General features: G+C 41.0%; 1 protein-coding gene across 4 annotated transcripts in view; it reads right to left on the bottom strand.

Moving 5' to 3' along the window:
- qkia (QKI, KH domain containing, RNA binding a) overlaps window positions 1-18,495 on the bottom strand; it is an 82,813-nt gene that overhangs the window by 20,994 nt on the left and 43,324 nt on the right. For all 4 annotated transcript variants that reach the window (XM_055173096.2, XM_055173095.2, XM_055173099.2 and 1 more), the window contains exons 3-4: window positions 15,271-15,387; window positions 6,188-6,331 (exon numbers count right to left, since the gene is read on the bottom strand). In XM_055173096.2, the coding sequence (XP_055029071.1) occupies window positions 6,188-6,331; window positions 15,271-15,387 (261 nt within the window). The remainder of the gene's footprint in view (window positions 1-6,187; window positions 6,332-15,270; window positions 15,388-18,495) is intronic.

The following is an 18,495-nucleotide window of genomic DNA, read 5'->3' as shown; positions in this document are numbered from 1 at the left end:
GTCACGTCACCAAGCCAGCGCATGGGGCTTTTACAACCTCACGGCTGAGGATGTTCCCATTACCCATGATCCTTCACTTTAAACCCTGCAGCTGGGGCTTGAGCCTGACTGGATGCGACAGATGCACCGAAAACAGGGACATAAGAGCACTCGCAGACGGGTTACACTGACCCGGGGCAACTTGCACGCATTTCAGGAGGCTGTCGTCACAGGTGGTTGCTATCACTGCGATTCCTGTCCTTGGACGCCAATGATCTCGCCCTATGAAACTCGAGGCCCATTGAAGTGATGCAGTATACTACCAATAATGAAAGCAGCTGCACAATAAAATCGAGCTTTCTATAAAACGAAGCAAAAAACTAAATTACGTATTTTTTACGACGAAGGAGTGATCATGAAGTGGGTTCGCGTTTTTGCATACACAAGCAGAACCAAGCAAGCAGCCAGATGGCATTTTTGCATACACTCTGGTTTGTCACTTGTGTCTGATACGAGGTGAGTATGCATGTTCAAGAAAAGGTGTTTATTGATCAGGATAAGTTGGCCACCCAGAACAGACTCGTTCAGGCAGCGCTCCACAACGCACGAGGCCCGCAAGGTGACGGCAAGAATTTGGCTGATGAGGACGTTATGCACCACAGACCACGATGCCTGTCTTTTATTATACACCATCTGTCTGTTCTCTATACTTCAGGCGAAGAACAACCAAGAGGTCTATAACCAGGTGTATGGTGTGAAATTAACTGCTTTTCAGAATTGGGGAAAAATTAGAAATGCAAAGCATCTATGACAACTCGGAGAAGCTTGAAACATCTCCAGACTGGGGACTCGTTGAGCTCGGCACACACTGCTGAGTGTGATGGTTAACGGCGTACACTGGATAAAAGACATGCCAGAAGAAGGAGAAAGAGTGGGAGTGTGCACGAGAGAACGAAACACTCGAGTAGGGAAACAAGGCTCCAGGCTACAGTGCAAATACTGCTAAACCAGTCACTTTGTTACAGGCAAGGACAAGCCCATTCATGGAGAGATGCTGCTAGCGTTGTGTGAACACAGCTTTCTATTTCTCTTCTCTTTCACCCACTTCCCCGCCTCCTTTGTGGCCTTTTAAGATATTGGATGCATCATGGAGGACACGGGGAGCAGCTAGTTGGTTCTCTAGACGAATTCTGCCTACAAGCGCAAGCAGAGTTGAAACGAAATGTTATTGGGAAAGAAGATCGTTCTAAGTAAGGAAGGAACAAAGAAAAAGGCCAGACAGCTACGATACGAGCCCACGTTAAGATCCAATATCACTGAGCTCTGGAGGCAAAATGTTACTACAGATACACCGCAATCTAGGAAATGCCTCTTTGATAAAAACAGAAAACTTAAGATTCAACATGCTCTACATAGCTAGGAGCATCCACGAATGAAACTACAAGTGGTACCATGCTGAATTTAATTCCCGGATTGGGGTTTTGTCCACCGTTGTAATATAAAACCTTTGCTCACTCCTGTCACTGACACTAAAATAACCCAGAAAAATATTTTGACACTCCGTTTTAATTAGCCGAGTTAAAGGGAATGGACACACAGTGGCCTAGATTCTTAATGAGGTGTCATAGGTGTGAAGTTCCATTTCCCATCATTCCCTAGTGCACCGATACCAACCGGGAACTCAAGTATGCTTTCGTGGAAATGGCTTACAATTCACAAGTGGACATTTAGGGTGAATGTCAGGCTCACATTTTCCCAGAAGGCTTTTTACTGGGCCTCTGAGAACGTAAGGACAACAGGATTAACACAGACCTCAGATATCAACGCAGCAATTGTCATTCGTTAATCAAGAAATGGCTGCTGTCTCTCTCTCCTTTTCTCTCATATATAAACCCTAAGAAAAATGTCACATTGTAGCACAGCATCTCTCCTGGCAACATCTACACTACAAATGACATCTTTTAAACATCTAAATGCACAACACCTATCATGGGTGTCAGCTCTAGTGGGTTTAGCACCCCTAATGAGAAAACTGATTTGCCAGGTTTTTAACACATCTGAGAGGCTAATTACCTCGTAGGAAGAAAATCGTACCGCTGTTTCATTCTCTCTTATCAACTCCAAATGAGTGAGTGTATAAACTAGTAAATTGAATTAACGGGGATCTGATACGTAGTCTCCCTGGACTACAGACGTCATTGTTTACAGGCGTCTGAGCTTGTCATCGAATCTGCTGGAGATTAGAGGTTTCATGTTGGTATAATTTGTGATACGGTGCTGAATGTTGCAGAAGCTTACTCGGTCTTGGAAATACTGGGCTGGATTTTGAGGATTTCACAAAGGTCAACAATGCATAATCTTGCCTTAATTAACAAGTGCATTAAATGTACACATGGCATGGATTTACTCATGCAATGGAGGAAATTCAATGTTGTACGTTAATATGTTTGCAGGCATTAATAAACACACTGATGTCCAACACAAACTGACTAGGCATTTCTGTGTGTGAGGATATATAGACGGTTTCAGCGGACGCATGTACATTTACGCGATACGCATCTGGTCCGAACTTTACAAACTTTAAATTTCACTTTAGTCATTGCATTATTTATTGCATTGTTTAGTGGATTCTGCCGACAAACCAATATTTCTGATTGACGCAAGGCAGATTTGAAACTAAGGTATTTGATAAACAATGCACATGAAAGCATTCGATCATTATCAAATTTTTGACAGAGTTGGCTTTTGCATCTGAGCTCTTTATATAAATAGCAAATACCTTAATAGAACAGCGTATGCTGTGTTATATACATGTAATCTGTATAATTTGCACTGCGTGTATATTATTTTACTTTACAAATCAATATCTACCTTATATACACAATATAAAATCTGTTAGTCAACTATATACTGACTGTTTTGGAGCACAAGAATTCCAACGCACATGTGCTGATGATGACGAAAATAATGTCGCTTTTCCATTGCATAGTACCCCACGGTTTTGGTCAGGTCAGTTCAACTCACTTTGGCTTGGTTAACTTTTCCATTGAGTTTAGTATCACTTCGAAGTGGGAGGGATTATAGGCGTGTCGTTTTATTTGCGCTGCCCACTGCTGTGACATCATACAAGTGAGAGCGTTGTTAGAATGCTATACATTCTAGAGGTCTTCACGGGTCCACTCAGATCCGAAAACCCGAGGTCCGACTCGAGACCCGATCGGGTTCGGGTCTAAAAGTTTCACATGTGCCTCGGACACGGGTTGGGTACAATAATAGCGGCATCGGGTCTCGGGTAATTTATCAACAAGACCCGAACTCTCTCGCCTGTGTGCGTCAATGTCCTTTTCAAACCTCTCATCTGTTAGCCAAGAGCGCTTGCGACATTGTGTGGTTGTCGGAAGGTTCATTTTCGCTGAGACAAACATGTCAGTCAATTATAAATGTACATTTTAGCGGTTACGTTGGTGTCGTCGTCAGATAACAAAGTAAAACGAATGGAGCAGCTTGCCAAATTGGTTGCAAGGCCACCAGAGTTTCTTTCTGTCTGACTGCTGCGCGTGGGTCTGCAGAATGCACACACGTCAGTGCCATTTACATTCGGTTCCAGTCGGGTTAAAAAAATTTTTCACTAGTTCGGGTCGGACTCGAGTCTAATTTTCTCGGGTTTGTCTCGGGTCGGGTCTTTCTTTAAAAAAATTTATTTATGCACGTCGGGTTAGGGTATGAAGTGATTCGGGTCATTTCGGGTCGGGTACATTTCTTTGGACCCGAGAACACCTCTAATACATTCCCATACATTCATTGACCACCACAAATAGATGTTTGCACATCGTGTTTATCACTACCTCTTGTAGAGTTACTGTACAAACAACCGTGGCATCAGTCGACGCGCTCCGCTGAGCCTCATTTAAGCTGCATTTAAGCATATATGAGGACATGCGCGTCACAAATGTGCCGCCACAAACTTCAAGTCTGGAAAAAACTGGTATGGTGTTCCTGATTCTTAGCCTGTGGATGTTTATCGCTAAAAGGGAGTTTGGGAACTTACAGCAAAGCACAGATGACAACAAGTTTACTCGAGACAGCGCAAACTAGCACGAAGGTAAAGCTAATCTTTTACATTATAGCGATGATGCTGGTAGTGACGATTCTCTCAGACCAGTCAGCGATCTACAGTGTAACGATTTGGTACCAGCTTGGGTCGCGTGGAACCCCAACCGAGGTGGTACTAAAAAAAAGTATTGGGTACCACGTACTGCACCCAGTGGAAAAGCCCCCAAAAGTAAGCTGACCCGACTCAAACCATGGGGTACTCTGCAATGGAAAAGCGCCATATGTGATTTGATATATTCTGGTGCTCTTATCAGCATTATCATGATTATGTCATATTCACAGTGATCAGCTTTCTTCAGGTATTTCATATACGTATTCAATCCTTACCCCATTTCCACTCCTTACTACTATTATTACCAGCTCGCCTTCATTTAATTCTCTCCCCGTGCGTCTCTTCCTTACTATATCTCTCTCACTGGGAGTTGAAAAGTTCACAGGGCCTTTGAGTCGAAATCCTCAATCACCCCCCTCTAACCCCAGCCTCCGTGTATGTGTGCCGTTCATGCACTCGCGCCGACTCCGATGATCATTCAAATGCTGTGTGTAGAACTGATTCTTTGAGCAAGGCTGAAAATTTCAATTTGGGCACTGCGAGCGGGAACCGTTCGGCTGTGGCAACTCTTGAGAGCCCGAGTCAGGATTACAGATTCATGCTGTAATGTGCTAGCTGCCTCTCAAGGTAGGCAAAAATCAATATCGCAGATGTTTATAAAGCAGAGAGTCTCTCAGAAGCTTCTGCCCCCTTCTTCCCCCTGCCCTAACCAATCAAATCCTTTTTTACAATGACAAAACGAAGAGAGCCGTAGGGGAACAGACTGTGACCCCGTCTGTTTTATGATGTATTTAATAAGACAATTTCATGCCTCCAAATGAGCCGCCGATATCCTTCATTAAGACTGCACGGGTTGAGAGATGGACGGTTTGTCGTTTAATCCACTTTAGCTTGGCTTGATAAAGGGCATTAGAGTCAATCTTCCACATGCAGAAGCAGCAGGGATATGACATGCTTGAGAAAAATGTTATCTGAATGAAAAACTAACATTAAACACTTATTCCATTACAACTAATCAAAGTGAGAGGATTCGAGTACGGTAAATTAATGCTGAGCAACACACACACGCTGCAAAATCGTTCAGATCTATGCACCTATAAATGCATAGACAGTGCAAAAACAAGCTCCTTAACTGCAAGCATGTATGAGGGATATACACTTTGATCTCAGGGGTACATACGGTCGAATTTAAGAGTTTAGAGAGAGCATGTAGCCATTTACTCATCTTCCACCCCCATACACACGGTTAGAAATGACTCACATATATTCAGTCAGTCGTGTGTTTGTTTTCTTTCTGACTAGTGCTTGTGTATACCCATGAGCATGTGCATGTAAGGTTTAAGGCCTCTCAGCTCAACATTAAAAGAGACTAATCCCTAAACAAGAGACGAAATGTGTGGTTTACTGCACTATTGTGCCCTAAAGATAGCGATGACAACAACAACAACACGAAAAAGCAAGCAAGGAAGAAAAAAGCAGAGCCTGAGTATAGTCAAAAAAATCCAAGGACTTTATGTCCCGCTCTAAAATGAAGCAAGATGCACATGACTGGGTGGAGCGGCTGGTTCTGGCTGGGTTTTAGCGGGTCGAAGACTCTCCACTATGTTGCCTGATAGGGAACAGGCACTTGCATCTGTCCGCCCATTCTGTTCACGGCAGGCACTGCAGCCCGGAGCCACCGACCCTGACTTCATTGGCTTCAGCCCTTATGGCAACCAACGGAGGCCGGCAGGGAGCGAAGATAGCAAGGAGGAATGGGGCGGAAATATGTGGGAAGGAGGTTGCAGTGCGCCATTTGTTCTCTGCTGGGAGCTTGAGATAAAAATATCAAATCCAACAGTAGCCAGACTACAGGTCACGGGTGGGATTAAAACTCTGCCCATATGCACAAAGGCGCCCTTCTGGGACACACCCAGAAGAGGAAGCAAGAGGCGCCAACAACTGTTGCGTTCAAATCAAACGCTCACGACTTTGCAAAGCAGTAGAGCAAAAAGTTATAGACTATCACAAGTATGGTTAGGATTAGGAAATAATGTAACTTACTGCAGGCACCAGTAGCTTCTTGACCTCTTCGACGGCTCTTCTCATCTTGATCTCCGCACGTGTCTGTGTGTCCTCGACTGTGATCAGTACATGCAATTCTTCATTTAGATGCTCCCAGTTCGGTTTCCCTCTGTTCTGCTCTTCCTGAGAAAGAAAGAGAAACAGATGTCAGTAGTTGTGATAGGATGTTAAACTTTGAGTCAGTGCGAGAGATAGAGTGACACATTTTCTTGCTGTAAATGACAGTCGGTGTTTCATTATAGCCCTCGCAAAAAGTCAAGCTGGTTTTTAAACGGCAGCCATTACGCTATAGCACATTAACAACATTAAGAGGGGAATATTTACCACAACATTTATAAATAGTCCGCTAGCGGCCGCATGCATTCACAAGTGCAATGAGTGTCAAATTTTGGTAACTAGTACCCCATGCATCTAGTAGTAAATGTGGTTAGATGTTAAGATATTGATTTTTCTCATAAATTAGATTCTAAAAATCAAAACTCAATGTTAACTTAAAACATAGACGTCAACTAAAATTACTTTTAATTTTAAGATTCAGGGTTCCCACACCTTGGCTAAATTCAAATTCAAAGACCTTTCAAGGACTTTCCAGGTACAATACCCTCAAATTCAAGGACAAGTGAGAGCAAGGTTACATTGTGTTACCTTTTAAGATACATTGTTACAGTTCCCTTTTGAGGGAACTCGCGCTGCGTCACTGTGGTGGCACTTTGGGGACGCCTCCAAGGGTAAGTACGTCTGAATGTGTATATCAAATTCAACCAATGGTAAGGCTTAACGACAAAGACAGGGTGCAGGAAGTATATCGGCATCTGAAATATTGCCAAAGACAGCGTTACAGGGACGCAGGAAGTATGGCAAGGGAGACGCAGTGTCCTGTTCCCTTCTCAGAAAACAACAGTTACACTCGTAAACCGAGACAAATGCACTAAAATAGAGTGATCTAAAATGAGTTAGGATACCAATAGGTGATAGTATTAAATATATTTTAAATTAAAACTAGGGTTGTGCTAATAGCTATCACTGCAAGGGAAACTTATCTCTTTTTCGCCGCGAAGTGAAAACGCACTCCCGTATTTCCGAAGTGAAAAGGCACTCCCGTATTTCCACTCTCAGTATAAATTTCAGACTAATAAAATGTTGACATGTCTCATATGCCATGCTGCATTTTCGATGGGTTGCACAAGTATTAATAACTTTAAAACGAGTAACTTAAAATAACATTTGAAGACACGTCACCCCAAAGAACTTGGTTACACTAAAGTCTCTTATTTCACTACATTTGTGGTTATTTCACTACACTTTTTTTGTGGTTTTGTATTAAAAAACGTACGCTGCGTACAGTGTGCATGGTGCAATTTTCGCCATGTGCCTAAAGGATAATGTAATATGTAGCCCAGGAGGTTCATTGCATCTCCTCGCAATGCACATGTTCAAACGTCTGTGTACATGTACAAGTCAAATAAACTATACACGTTCAACTCTGGGCTCAAGTCATATGAATTTTGTGGGACTAACGCTAATCATTGCTATAAAAATTACGCCAGTTAGGATGCACAACATGCTGATTATAATGGCCAAAAATGCATTTTCTCTGCAAACGTCCAGTGCAGTCTTAACACACTAATAAACGTGGAGTCCGAAAATATTAAAATTCGAAGCAGAATGGGCGAGACAATGAGGTTCTTTTTAGTGCAATTCTCGTGGTGATCGTTTAAAATGGCCTGCAGTTGGTGTGCATGACCATTTGATTGGCCCGGGTTAACAGTGGTCTCTGAAGAAAGCCATTATGCTCGAGTCGAGCTGTCTGAACGGTCGGAGGTGCTAAACTGAACAAAAATGCGTTACGCTCTTGAGGGTGGGCCATTTTCAAAGCCAACAATTACCAACCACCCAAGCTTTCAGCGCCTCTCAGCAGCCTGACAGTTCATCCTGCTCTGCATAGATGAAGCACTTTTGAACCAGCTGGATGAAAGGTACAAAGAATATTCAACAGAGCCCATTGTGTAAAAAGAAATTAATATCCAACGATTGAAGAGGTGAGAAAAAAGTCTGCATTGAACACTTGCACCATTTTAACCTGTCCAAAAGGATGAATCATCTTTTAAGGATGTTTAAGGAAAACGCTTCAAGGTTTGAGAAAGCGTTCCTCATAATTTTAGTTTCAAATAGATGTTTGATTTACAGATTTAGAGGGTGAAATGGGATTATCTGGGACATGAGGCAATGTGGGGTACCTAAGATACATTTGCTTGATCTTTCTTCCCCTAACCATTCTATACCAAAATTACAATCTAAACAAGCTGTAGTCTTCATCTTAACTCCTTGGTTAAAGTAAATGACAAAGTTTAAAACAGGAAATAACATCCTAGAAAATTCATAACAAATAAATTTTGCAATCAGGCATTAGTGCTAAAAATTAGCCTAACAACTTTTAATGTAAGACTAGGGCTGCACAAAATATTCAAATTACAGAAATATTGCAATTGTGCACATCACAATAGTGAGCATTTTTTTTAAACATTAAAAAAGGAAATTATGGTTAAAGTTTTAGGTAGATGCAGATAATATAATATCTGGCAAGCCGAAGTTAGTTGGGATATGCGTGTGCATGACAGCAGTAATATATTTTTGTTGTTTACATTGTCTGATTTATTTTATGCAATACCAAAACATGGTTGTTAACTTTCAGCAGTTGTTGTTATGTTTTCGATTCCCTGAAATAGGAAACATATGTTGGGTATATAATTATTATAATTCGCATATTGAATATTGCATAATATAGCATGCTAATATCGCATAACCTTACATGCAAAAACAAGACCCCGAATGCCTCATGTCCCCCATGGTGCTCGCAGATGATTTCTCAGTGGAAACTTCAATTACCAACTACCAAGCCTGTATCACAAGCAAGCAAAGCATGGTGGATTTTAGCAGAGAGGAAAAGCATCCACGTAACAGGCCTTGCTAAAACACAAACCAAAACACGTGTCTGATGTCACATCCACAAGCACAAACACTGTTGCCATGGCAATAATCACACATATACAAGCATTTCCAAGCCAACTTTCAAATTTCCAATTTAAACGGGCAACTTCCTGTCCAGCGGCCAATCAGAAACTCTGTAGTGGTGAATCACATAATCACTTACAGTTCATTAAATTATGTTTATGCAGATTCAACCTCCTACACGATTTATTACTGGAAAAACAAGATTTTTTTAAAATATTGTATAAATTTGCTTTCTTTTTATAACACCTGGTGAGCTGACAATAATCCATATCAGGGTGATTCTCACGAAACCATTGAAACACCACGGCACTAATGATTTTAGCTTTAAAATGTGTAATATAGTAACATTAAAAAGCATCAGATTTAACACAATACTGTGTTCTACCTTGCACAATGTGTGATTTCAACATAAGAATTTATAATTGTAAATTTTATCTCATTTTCTGCTGAAATTCTCATTACCGCAATGTGTCCGGCTGTGTTTGAACATGCGATGTTTTGCTAGACTACTTTAGATGACAGAAAATATATTTACTGAATATTCATGTATAATAATACTGAAGAAAAATTAGGAAAATTATGTGTCCATGCCTGATGTTCTCATTCTCCGCAACACTTTTTGAGAACAGTTTAAGCACACATACAGAATTTTAATAAAGTTTGATTTTGAGTGACCAAGCACATGGACCAGTTACTTCAAGATGGCTACCAGGTAAGATCATTTTTTTACAGTTAATTTAAAATATTGTCTTGTCAGAATGCTTACACGACATTGATTATCATTACCGCAACAGATGCTTATTAAATGTTAATTTAATTAATAGAAGCATAATACTTTGATTTTAAATGCATGTGCAGAATCTCCAAATTATGTTCTTTCAGGTTTGTCATGTCATTTTGAAAATATGTCAGTGTTGATGTTTTCTGACTGTTCCGGTAATGAGATATTTTAGGACTAATTTTTTAAATTATGTTACAAAAAGTGTTAAATGATAAGTAAAAGTTTTTAAATTAATGTTCCCATTTACTCCAGACTTTGTTTTTCAATGTCTGGTGGGGAAAAAGTAAATTTAAGCAATTTTTACATTTTCATGCTTGACATTTTTTAAACCAAGTTTTCGTGAGAATCACCCATCAACTATTACCAACCGAAATCTTTAACACTCAGCTGTTTCATAAAGCAGTAAAGGCTGTGCAACCCATGTAAGGACAGAGACCTTATGCTCGGAGCAAAGCAAAGTCACAGACTGTAAACAAACACATTCACGCTCTCGTGCCTATTTGGGAGCAAGGTCATGGCATGTCCTTCAAGACTGGGCGAGGGGTACGGAGCACAAGCAGGCACAACACAAAATCCTTTTGAAGTGGGCAATATTCTGTTTACTGACATGTGAAACCAGCACCAAGCGACACAAATATAATGTGTGAAGTGTGATGTCAAGATCTATAACGAAGCAAAAATGGCGTGTGAGAGTGAGAACCCCAAAATAGGCTGTCAGCAAATGTGAACCGGTCTGTACACCTTCGGCATGTGGAGCATGAAGCCCGACCACATGGTTGATGGCAGTGGTCTCCAAGCAAGTGTTACCACAATGAATAAAACAATCTGGAGGGCTTCTTTTATAATCTTGTCTACTTAAAACTTTTATTGTTTAACTTGATCTTATTTTATTTCACTGTCTAAAATGTTACCATATATAAAATAAGCCAAGCTAATATAAAAATTTAATAAATAACTATTAAAATGAAGGCTATTAATAGAATGTGTTTTGGCGGGCAACCTGTTGAAGACCAATGGTTTATGGAGTTTGTTTAATTTATAATCGAGGGCCATTATGCACTGAATAAGCACCACACTAACAGTATCACAACAAGCCAAGATTTGCAAAACAAAAGTTTTACCATTAATCAAATGAGGCTTAATCTCAAAGCTACAGTATCCAATGCCTGTAGGCCCGCCTGCTTTAACTCCACTGCAGAGGGTGGCTGGCAGTCAGCCTGGAAATAATCCTACCAGCCTATAAATACTGTTCATATCAACCAGAGCAGACTAAACCCAGGCAGCAGTCTTAAACAGCTGTCCTGGGTGGAGTAGTTTACAAGCACCTGTTTCTCAGGAATTGAAAACTCTCTAGAAAAAACTCAGAGGCAGGATGAGGTGTTTGAAAACAATTTCATAGAAGTCTCATGAACAAACATGAGTCAGAATCTATGTATTACAAATTTACTGACATGTTAACATTTATATTTTTGGCATTCTCTTATAGTGACACCAGTATAGGCAACTGAGGACCAACATGTGTATAGACTTTTGACTGTGAAACACAAAAGACCTTTTAAAGATGGATATTCAACTCTTTTCTATAAACCATTTTTCAATATAGGCATTCAGTGACCAGAGCTCTTCTGAAACAAGTTGGGTTTGACCAGCAAAGGGACAAGACCAATACCATTTTTTGGGTGAACATACTAAGAACCTAGAAAAAAATTACGTTTTAAAGCTTTGTTATGCTGCTTTTTATAAAATATCATATGGGTCAATTTGAGATTTATACATCATCTGAACGCAGAATAAATAAGCTGTCCATTGATGTATGGTTTTTGTTAGGATGTGTTAATATTTGGCAGAGATACCATATAACTATTTAAAAATGGTGCAAACTGCAAAAAAAAAATCTAAATATTGAGAAAATACCCTTTAAAAGTTGTCTAAATGAAGTCCTTAGCAAAACAATTTACCAAATAACTATATATTTAAGGTAGGAAATTTACAAACTATTTTCATGAACATGATCTTTACTAGAAAATATTTTACCAAAAAATGAAAATAGTGTTGTTACAAACCCGCATACATTTCTTTGTTCTGATGAACACAAAGGAAGATATTTTGTGAAATGTTTGCAACCAAAACCGTTTGTGGACCCCATTTACTTCCAGAGTTGGAAAAAATAATACTATGGATGTAAATTGGGTCCACGAACAGTTTCTCACATTTCTTAAAATATCTTCCTTTGTGTTCATCAGAACAAAAAAAAAAAATGTATACTTGTTTGTAGGGCTGCTTTCTGATGGAGCGGCATTTACTACACAAAGTTGTAGTTCGTTGACAATCGGGGCAATTTCGCATTAATTATCGAGGACGTATCGGCCGTGATAATTAATGCGATATGGCCCAGCTTGTCAGTGAAGTACGGCTCTGTGTAGTTAATGCCGCTCCATCTGAAAGCAGCTGATGGCGATTTACTACCAATCAAGGAACCGACTTCACCGATGAAACACGCATGAGAATCCCCGAATATATATCGCCCAGCCCTACATGTTTGTAACAAGATGAGGGTGAGTACATGACATAATTTTCATTTTAGGGTGAACTAATGATTTTTGGCATAAAAAAATCTATTATTTTGACCCATACATGCATTGATAGCTATTGCAACAAATATACCCATGCGACTTATTGCTGATTTTGTGTACCAGGGTCACATATAAGCATTCGGGGAACAGAGCTCTTCTGAAACTCCCTTTGACTTCGACATGACGAAAGCAAGTGGGGTTTGACCGACAAAGATACCAGCATATTTAATTTTTTGGGGTGAACAGTTCAGACCTCAAAGCATAAGTTGCTAACTAAGATAATACCAGATTCTGATTAATGCAAACACCCAAATGCCCGATATTTAAAAGAAGCAACCAAACCCGTGACAAAGACGCAAGGTCCTAAATAAACCTTGACCTGAAACTTACCCTGCGCCCGAAATCTCATTCTGTGACAAATACGTCATGAATTAGCTGAAGGACATACTCATCGACCATTAAATCAGCGCGTTCAATATTGTGAGAGTATGGTGTGAATGAAATTCAGACGTACTAACTTGGATAATATTAAACAAGCACAATTTAACCGTAAGGAACAACTGTTTGAGTATGTATTTACAAGGCGCATCACTACTTTCCGTAAAATTTTAATTTTTTGAACATGACAAAGATACTACAGTATAGAAGTGTCTATCAAATGCAAGCTTTTAAATCTTGCAAAATGTAGCAGGTCATCGGTACTCGCCTCACCTACTGATTTTTTGGTGCTAAATGTTTAAGTACATTTCATAGTATGTACATTCAAGTACATTGCAATTTACAAGACAAATATAAAGAAACAAAGAAATAAAACTCAATTTTGGCAAGAACAAAGAGCCCAAGACAGAAAATAATATAGCTATAGAAATCCTATTGTGTGGCTCTGGAGAGGATGTGTGATGTTCTGGTGAGGGTGGCCGTCTGTTACATTTGATCTGCGCTGTGGTTTCTGAGAGCCCTCAATTTGAACAGTGTTTGATCAGAGGAAGAGGCTACACAGTGGGACAGGTTATTATCCAGAGTTTGTCTGTCCTGTCCTCTCCCATTACATCCGACTGAGCTCGGCGTCGGTTCGCGCACACACACAGCAAGCGCGAGGACGTAGCGTCTCTTGAGGATGTGCGTGCAGCTCTTGAGAGGGTAAACGGGGTTAAACCACCGTTGGGGAGCTGCTAAATAAAATGTCTGTCTGATTTAAGGCTAACGAAGGGTTTTCTCCCGAGACGAGTCTTCTAGTGATCCATGATGTTACCTTTGAGAGCGAACAGTATATAACGCTGTACCGGCCGATAACAATATAAGCTACGCAATCACTCTGAACTACCTTGTGCCATCCTCGCAAATGAGCTAAACAAACCTTGTTGTGATTCAATAGACTCCTACTTCAGCCTTTCTCTGAATAAAGGTCACTTTTCCCATTGCCTCCATTTTTCTGTCTCCATTGCTCTGGGTCCCCAGAGGCTCCAGCAAACTAAATTATTGAGCGCACAAAAACAGCTCTGCTAATGGACGCTAAATAAACAACCACCTCGGTTCAGGCCTGTCTTGCTATAGAACCGTCGAACTTTGCTAACAGACTTGGTTTATTTGTGTATGTCTCTCCTGAGACAAACAGGATGACACTGACAGGAAAACAGCTCATCCATGTTTATTCCATTTACATAAACCAAGTAACCATTCTAAATGACTAATACCTCTCCTGGGCGATACCCAAACTGAAAAGGTTTTGCACTGCCCGTTTAAAATTTGCTGATTTCAAACCAGAAAGGGGTCAAAATCAAAGGACCAGATTAGCAGGAGGTTAAAAGGTCTGCGTGGGTTGTTAAAGATACTCGAATAAAATCTGCATGATACGTATTACAGAATCCGTCATTCTTTTAATTTTGCAGCTTGCTGTATGGAGTAGTTACACGTGCAAATGTCTTTTTGCCTCGACCCTTGAGTAAGGCTCCCCTGGAGCTGACAGGGCAGTACTGTAATGTCCCTGTGCTACATACCCGTCACCTGAAGCTATAATTTCCCATCATTCAGGGTTTAGTTGCTCCTTAGCTGGTCGCCCAGCAGGTCTCGTCTCAGAGTATAAAAGATATCGTCCCTTTTCTTTCTCCTGGTGTGTCTACCATGTGCTTTTACAGTCTGTGACACCTACACCACTATGGGCAGGACTGAAATAGACGTGGGCCTAAGCCATACCCCTGCCAGCCAAAACTAGGGGTGTAAGAAAATACCGATAGATGGGAATACCGTGATATTTTGTTTGGCAATGCTGTACCGAATATCCAATATCAATATTTTTTAATACAAAACAAGATTCATGGCAGTTGTTTTATTTGGAGTCTCAACCCAATCCCAACCACTAGAGAGGATTCTTCTCATGTCTGCAAATAAGCAGTGACAGGAAGTACTAACATAGGGGCGCACGGCAAATTGTTAAGGTTTGCATATGGTGGTGTGTTCTCAATGACAGCTTTACAAAAATTATATCCTATTATATGCAAAAAAGAGGAAATAGCTAAATGTATGACCTCATTTTACAATTCTGCAATGTTTTGAAACATATTGCACAGCAACAACTGTATCGTGATCTGTAACATACCATAAGACTCATGCTAATACACAGCCCAAGCAAAAAAGTAAAAAAATCCACTTGATGTCAAAAGTAGACTGGCTCATTAAGGGCAACCAGGAAGTCTCACCTTCTTTCTGTCTCTCATGGAGCTTCGGCCTCTCACCATGATCTTGCAGCCCGTTTCGGCTTCCAGCTGCTTTGCTGTAAGTCCACGAGGTCCAAGAATCCTCCCCACAAAATTATACTGAAAAGAGAAGAGACAGAAATTAGATTTAGAAGCTTGAAAGTTGAGCTCTTTTCCTAAAATAAAGTCATACGTAATTTTCCCCTAATATCATTCCAAACACAAATGTTGATCTTTTAAATATGATGAGATCATAGACCACATCTGTGTCCTTTTAGCTTTTGGGAAAAGAACAAACAATTGGAAGATTCTGCTATAAAGAACAAATTAGACAGGTTTGGAATGGTATCAGGGTGAGTATACTATGACTATTTTCATTTTAGGCAAACTATTTTGTGAAGTAGTTTTTGCCAAGAAGTTCTGTCTCTGTAGCTGTAACACACGCACGCAGAATAATTGCAGGTACATTTGGTGTCAAGACAGGAAATGTGAACTGCCATCTCGTTTGAGGTGTGGATTGCCTGTAACAAATGCTGAGTTTCCTGAATGTTTCTGTCCTTTGAAGTACTTGCAAAACATTAGGTTCTCCTCAAGAATGAGCCATGGGAACGTTTTCTGCCATTACGGATTAAAATGGTATTTTTCCGAGTAATTCGCGTTTGTGCCTCACCACTGTGCGCATTCGCACACATAAGTCAGTAGGCACGCACGCAAGTACCCAAGTCAGTACGCACCCAAGTACGCACGCACACACGCACCCAAGTACGCACGCACGCACCCAAGTACGCACCCAAGTACGCACGCACGCACGCACCCAAGCACGCACCCACGCACGCAAGCACGCACGCACGCACCCAAGCAAGCACGCACGCACCCAACCAAGCAAGCACGCACGCACCCAACCACGCACGCACGCACCCAAGTACGCACGCACGCACCCAAGTACGCACGCACGCACCCAAGTACGCACGCACGCACCCAAGTACGCACGCACGCACCCAAGTACGCACGCACGCACCCAAGTACGCACGCACGCACCCAAGTACGCACGCACGCACCCAAGTACGCACCCAAGTACCCAAGTACCCAAGTACGCACGCACGCACGTGCACACACAAGTAAGCACGCACGCAAGCACGCACGCACGGTTATGGTCTGTACACATCTAAAGTGTGTGCATTGTTGGTTATAAACATCTAGTGCATCACAAGATGTTTGTAATAACCAACAATGCACACACACAGAGACACATGACCGATTACTCTGTGGCATCAATAAAACAAGGAAAAGCGATGTTGTAAGCCACATAAATCTTGAAGAACTTGGCGTGGAATGATTTTGGGAACAAAAGGCACAAACATAAATTAAATTAGCTGCACTATATGACTCCTTGGAGCTTTGACCTCATGTGTAATTGTGTATTTCAGGAGTTCAAAAAACACAAAAGAACCCCCCCTCCCGCACTAATGATTCAATTAGTTCCAGTGTAGCTTTCTGACCAGTACACGTCAACCTTATTTTGAAACACTTGCTCTAATGCAATCCAAAAAAACCCTCAAGTGAACAAGCAGCTAATAACTCTTCCTTCTCCAGCAGCAGGTTATGAGCCAATCAAAAACTGAGAAAGAAACACGAGATCTCCAAAACACTGGCAAGCTCATGTTTGCCAAACAGAATGCTAAGCAGCACTGCAAAGCCTCTATTTTTTACATTTCCATCTCTTCATTTTTTTATTTCCTTTATAATTCTTTTTCTGTTATCGCACTCGGAGGCATTGAAGGAGGAAAGCCGGCTGAATTTAATGTAAATAAGAAATAAAACAACGGGAGAGAATTAAGGGGGGTCTTATCGTGGCCCTTTTCCCTGGACTCTGTGCTTTTGGGCTTTGCCTGAGAGCGCGCATTATTTACTTTCATAATCCTCCCAGCTGTAGCCCGCCTCTGAGAGCACATATCCAAGTAAAATGCTAAAAACAATCCACTACTCCTTTTTATAGCAGTTCATTTCTCTGAACCCGGGTAAAGGGAGGGAGAGAGAGAACGCCAATGGGATAGTGGTCATTTTAAAGCTTGCCTCAATGCAATACACAAACATCATCGAAACTTCATCCATCACACTCTTTTTAGGAGCACACCTGCTCTATCGCTCTCTCTGTGAGAGATGAGAGAGAGGATTCTCCTCTGTATGCGTGTTGATGTTGATTGGACATGGCAGAGAGCAGTGGCCTGATGCGATGGGGGAAATTGCTCACTTTGAATACTGGAACCAGACAGTAATTACAGCCTGGAGGAGACGCCACCATTTCACTTCCTGTAAAGAAAGGGATGCGCAAGAAAAATGATACGAGAGTGAGAGAATCAGAGAGCAACCCCACCGTTTTTAAATGGATGAATAAGAGAAATGTCTTCCCTGTAACGTGGCACGCAGGTGGTCTTTGTCTTTGTGAGAAACACTCGACCACAGAAACGTTGGAAAATTCCACACAGCCACCACGTAAACGTCAGCCACAAGAAAACAAGGCTTTGGGTGCGTGTTAAACACACAGACCACATATGAGCTCATTATAGGATCTCACCCATATGGCAAATCTAATAAAATCAAGATGCACACCAGATGACGAAAACCAGAAATAAAAATATCATTAACATTCATAATAACATTTGCAAATTAACCTGTGCATCAGGAAAGATTTTTTCTTATTGCCATTTACTTCGCTCACATCATTCTAGTCAGTTTATTTAAGTTACTTTTAGTGCGTGATATGTATCACGATCCACGATTCGGCTGGCATGCGATTCGTGGATTAATACGCTAATTAAAATGGGGAAAGTTTATCATTTGCACGCGTTTCAAAAGCTTGTGATTTTAAACCATTTAAATGCAAAAAGGTGCAAAAGTGAGCAGTTTTCTGTATGCACAAACGGCTGAACGTGTCCAGTTGAGCTCCAGTCAGACGTGATCATCCCTATGTCCTTCAAAGATCAGAACTCTTGATGTGTAAACCTTAGAGAGAGCTGTGCTGCCATGTATAATACTGTAGTAGATTCAAATACATTTGGTAAATAGAGCAATGAAAAACAACGTAACGTTTTTATGTGGAGCGACTATTTATGCTGCGCCGTTTGCAATTCGTCCTCTGTGTGTGCCCGTTTAAGTGCACTCAAAAGTGCATACACGGAGAGACGCGTTTCAAAAAGCAAGCAAACTTCTTGACAAAGGCCCATACAA

The sequence above is a fragment of the Misgurnus anguillicaudatus genome, chromosome 7 (assembly GCF_027580225.2).
Source record: "Misgurnus anguillicaudatus chromosome 7, ASM2758022v2, whole genome shotgun sequence".
Taxonomy (NCBI): domain Eukaryota; kingdom Metazoa; phylum Chordata; class Actinopteri; order Cypriniformes; family Cobitidae; genus Misgurnus; species Misgurnus anguillicaudatus.
Note: the sequence above shows the minus strand (reverse complement) of the source record. Positions and strands in the feature narration are given on the sequence as shown.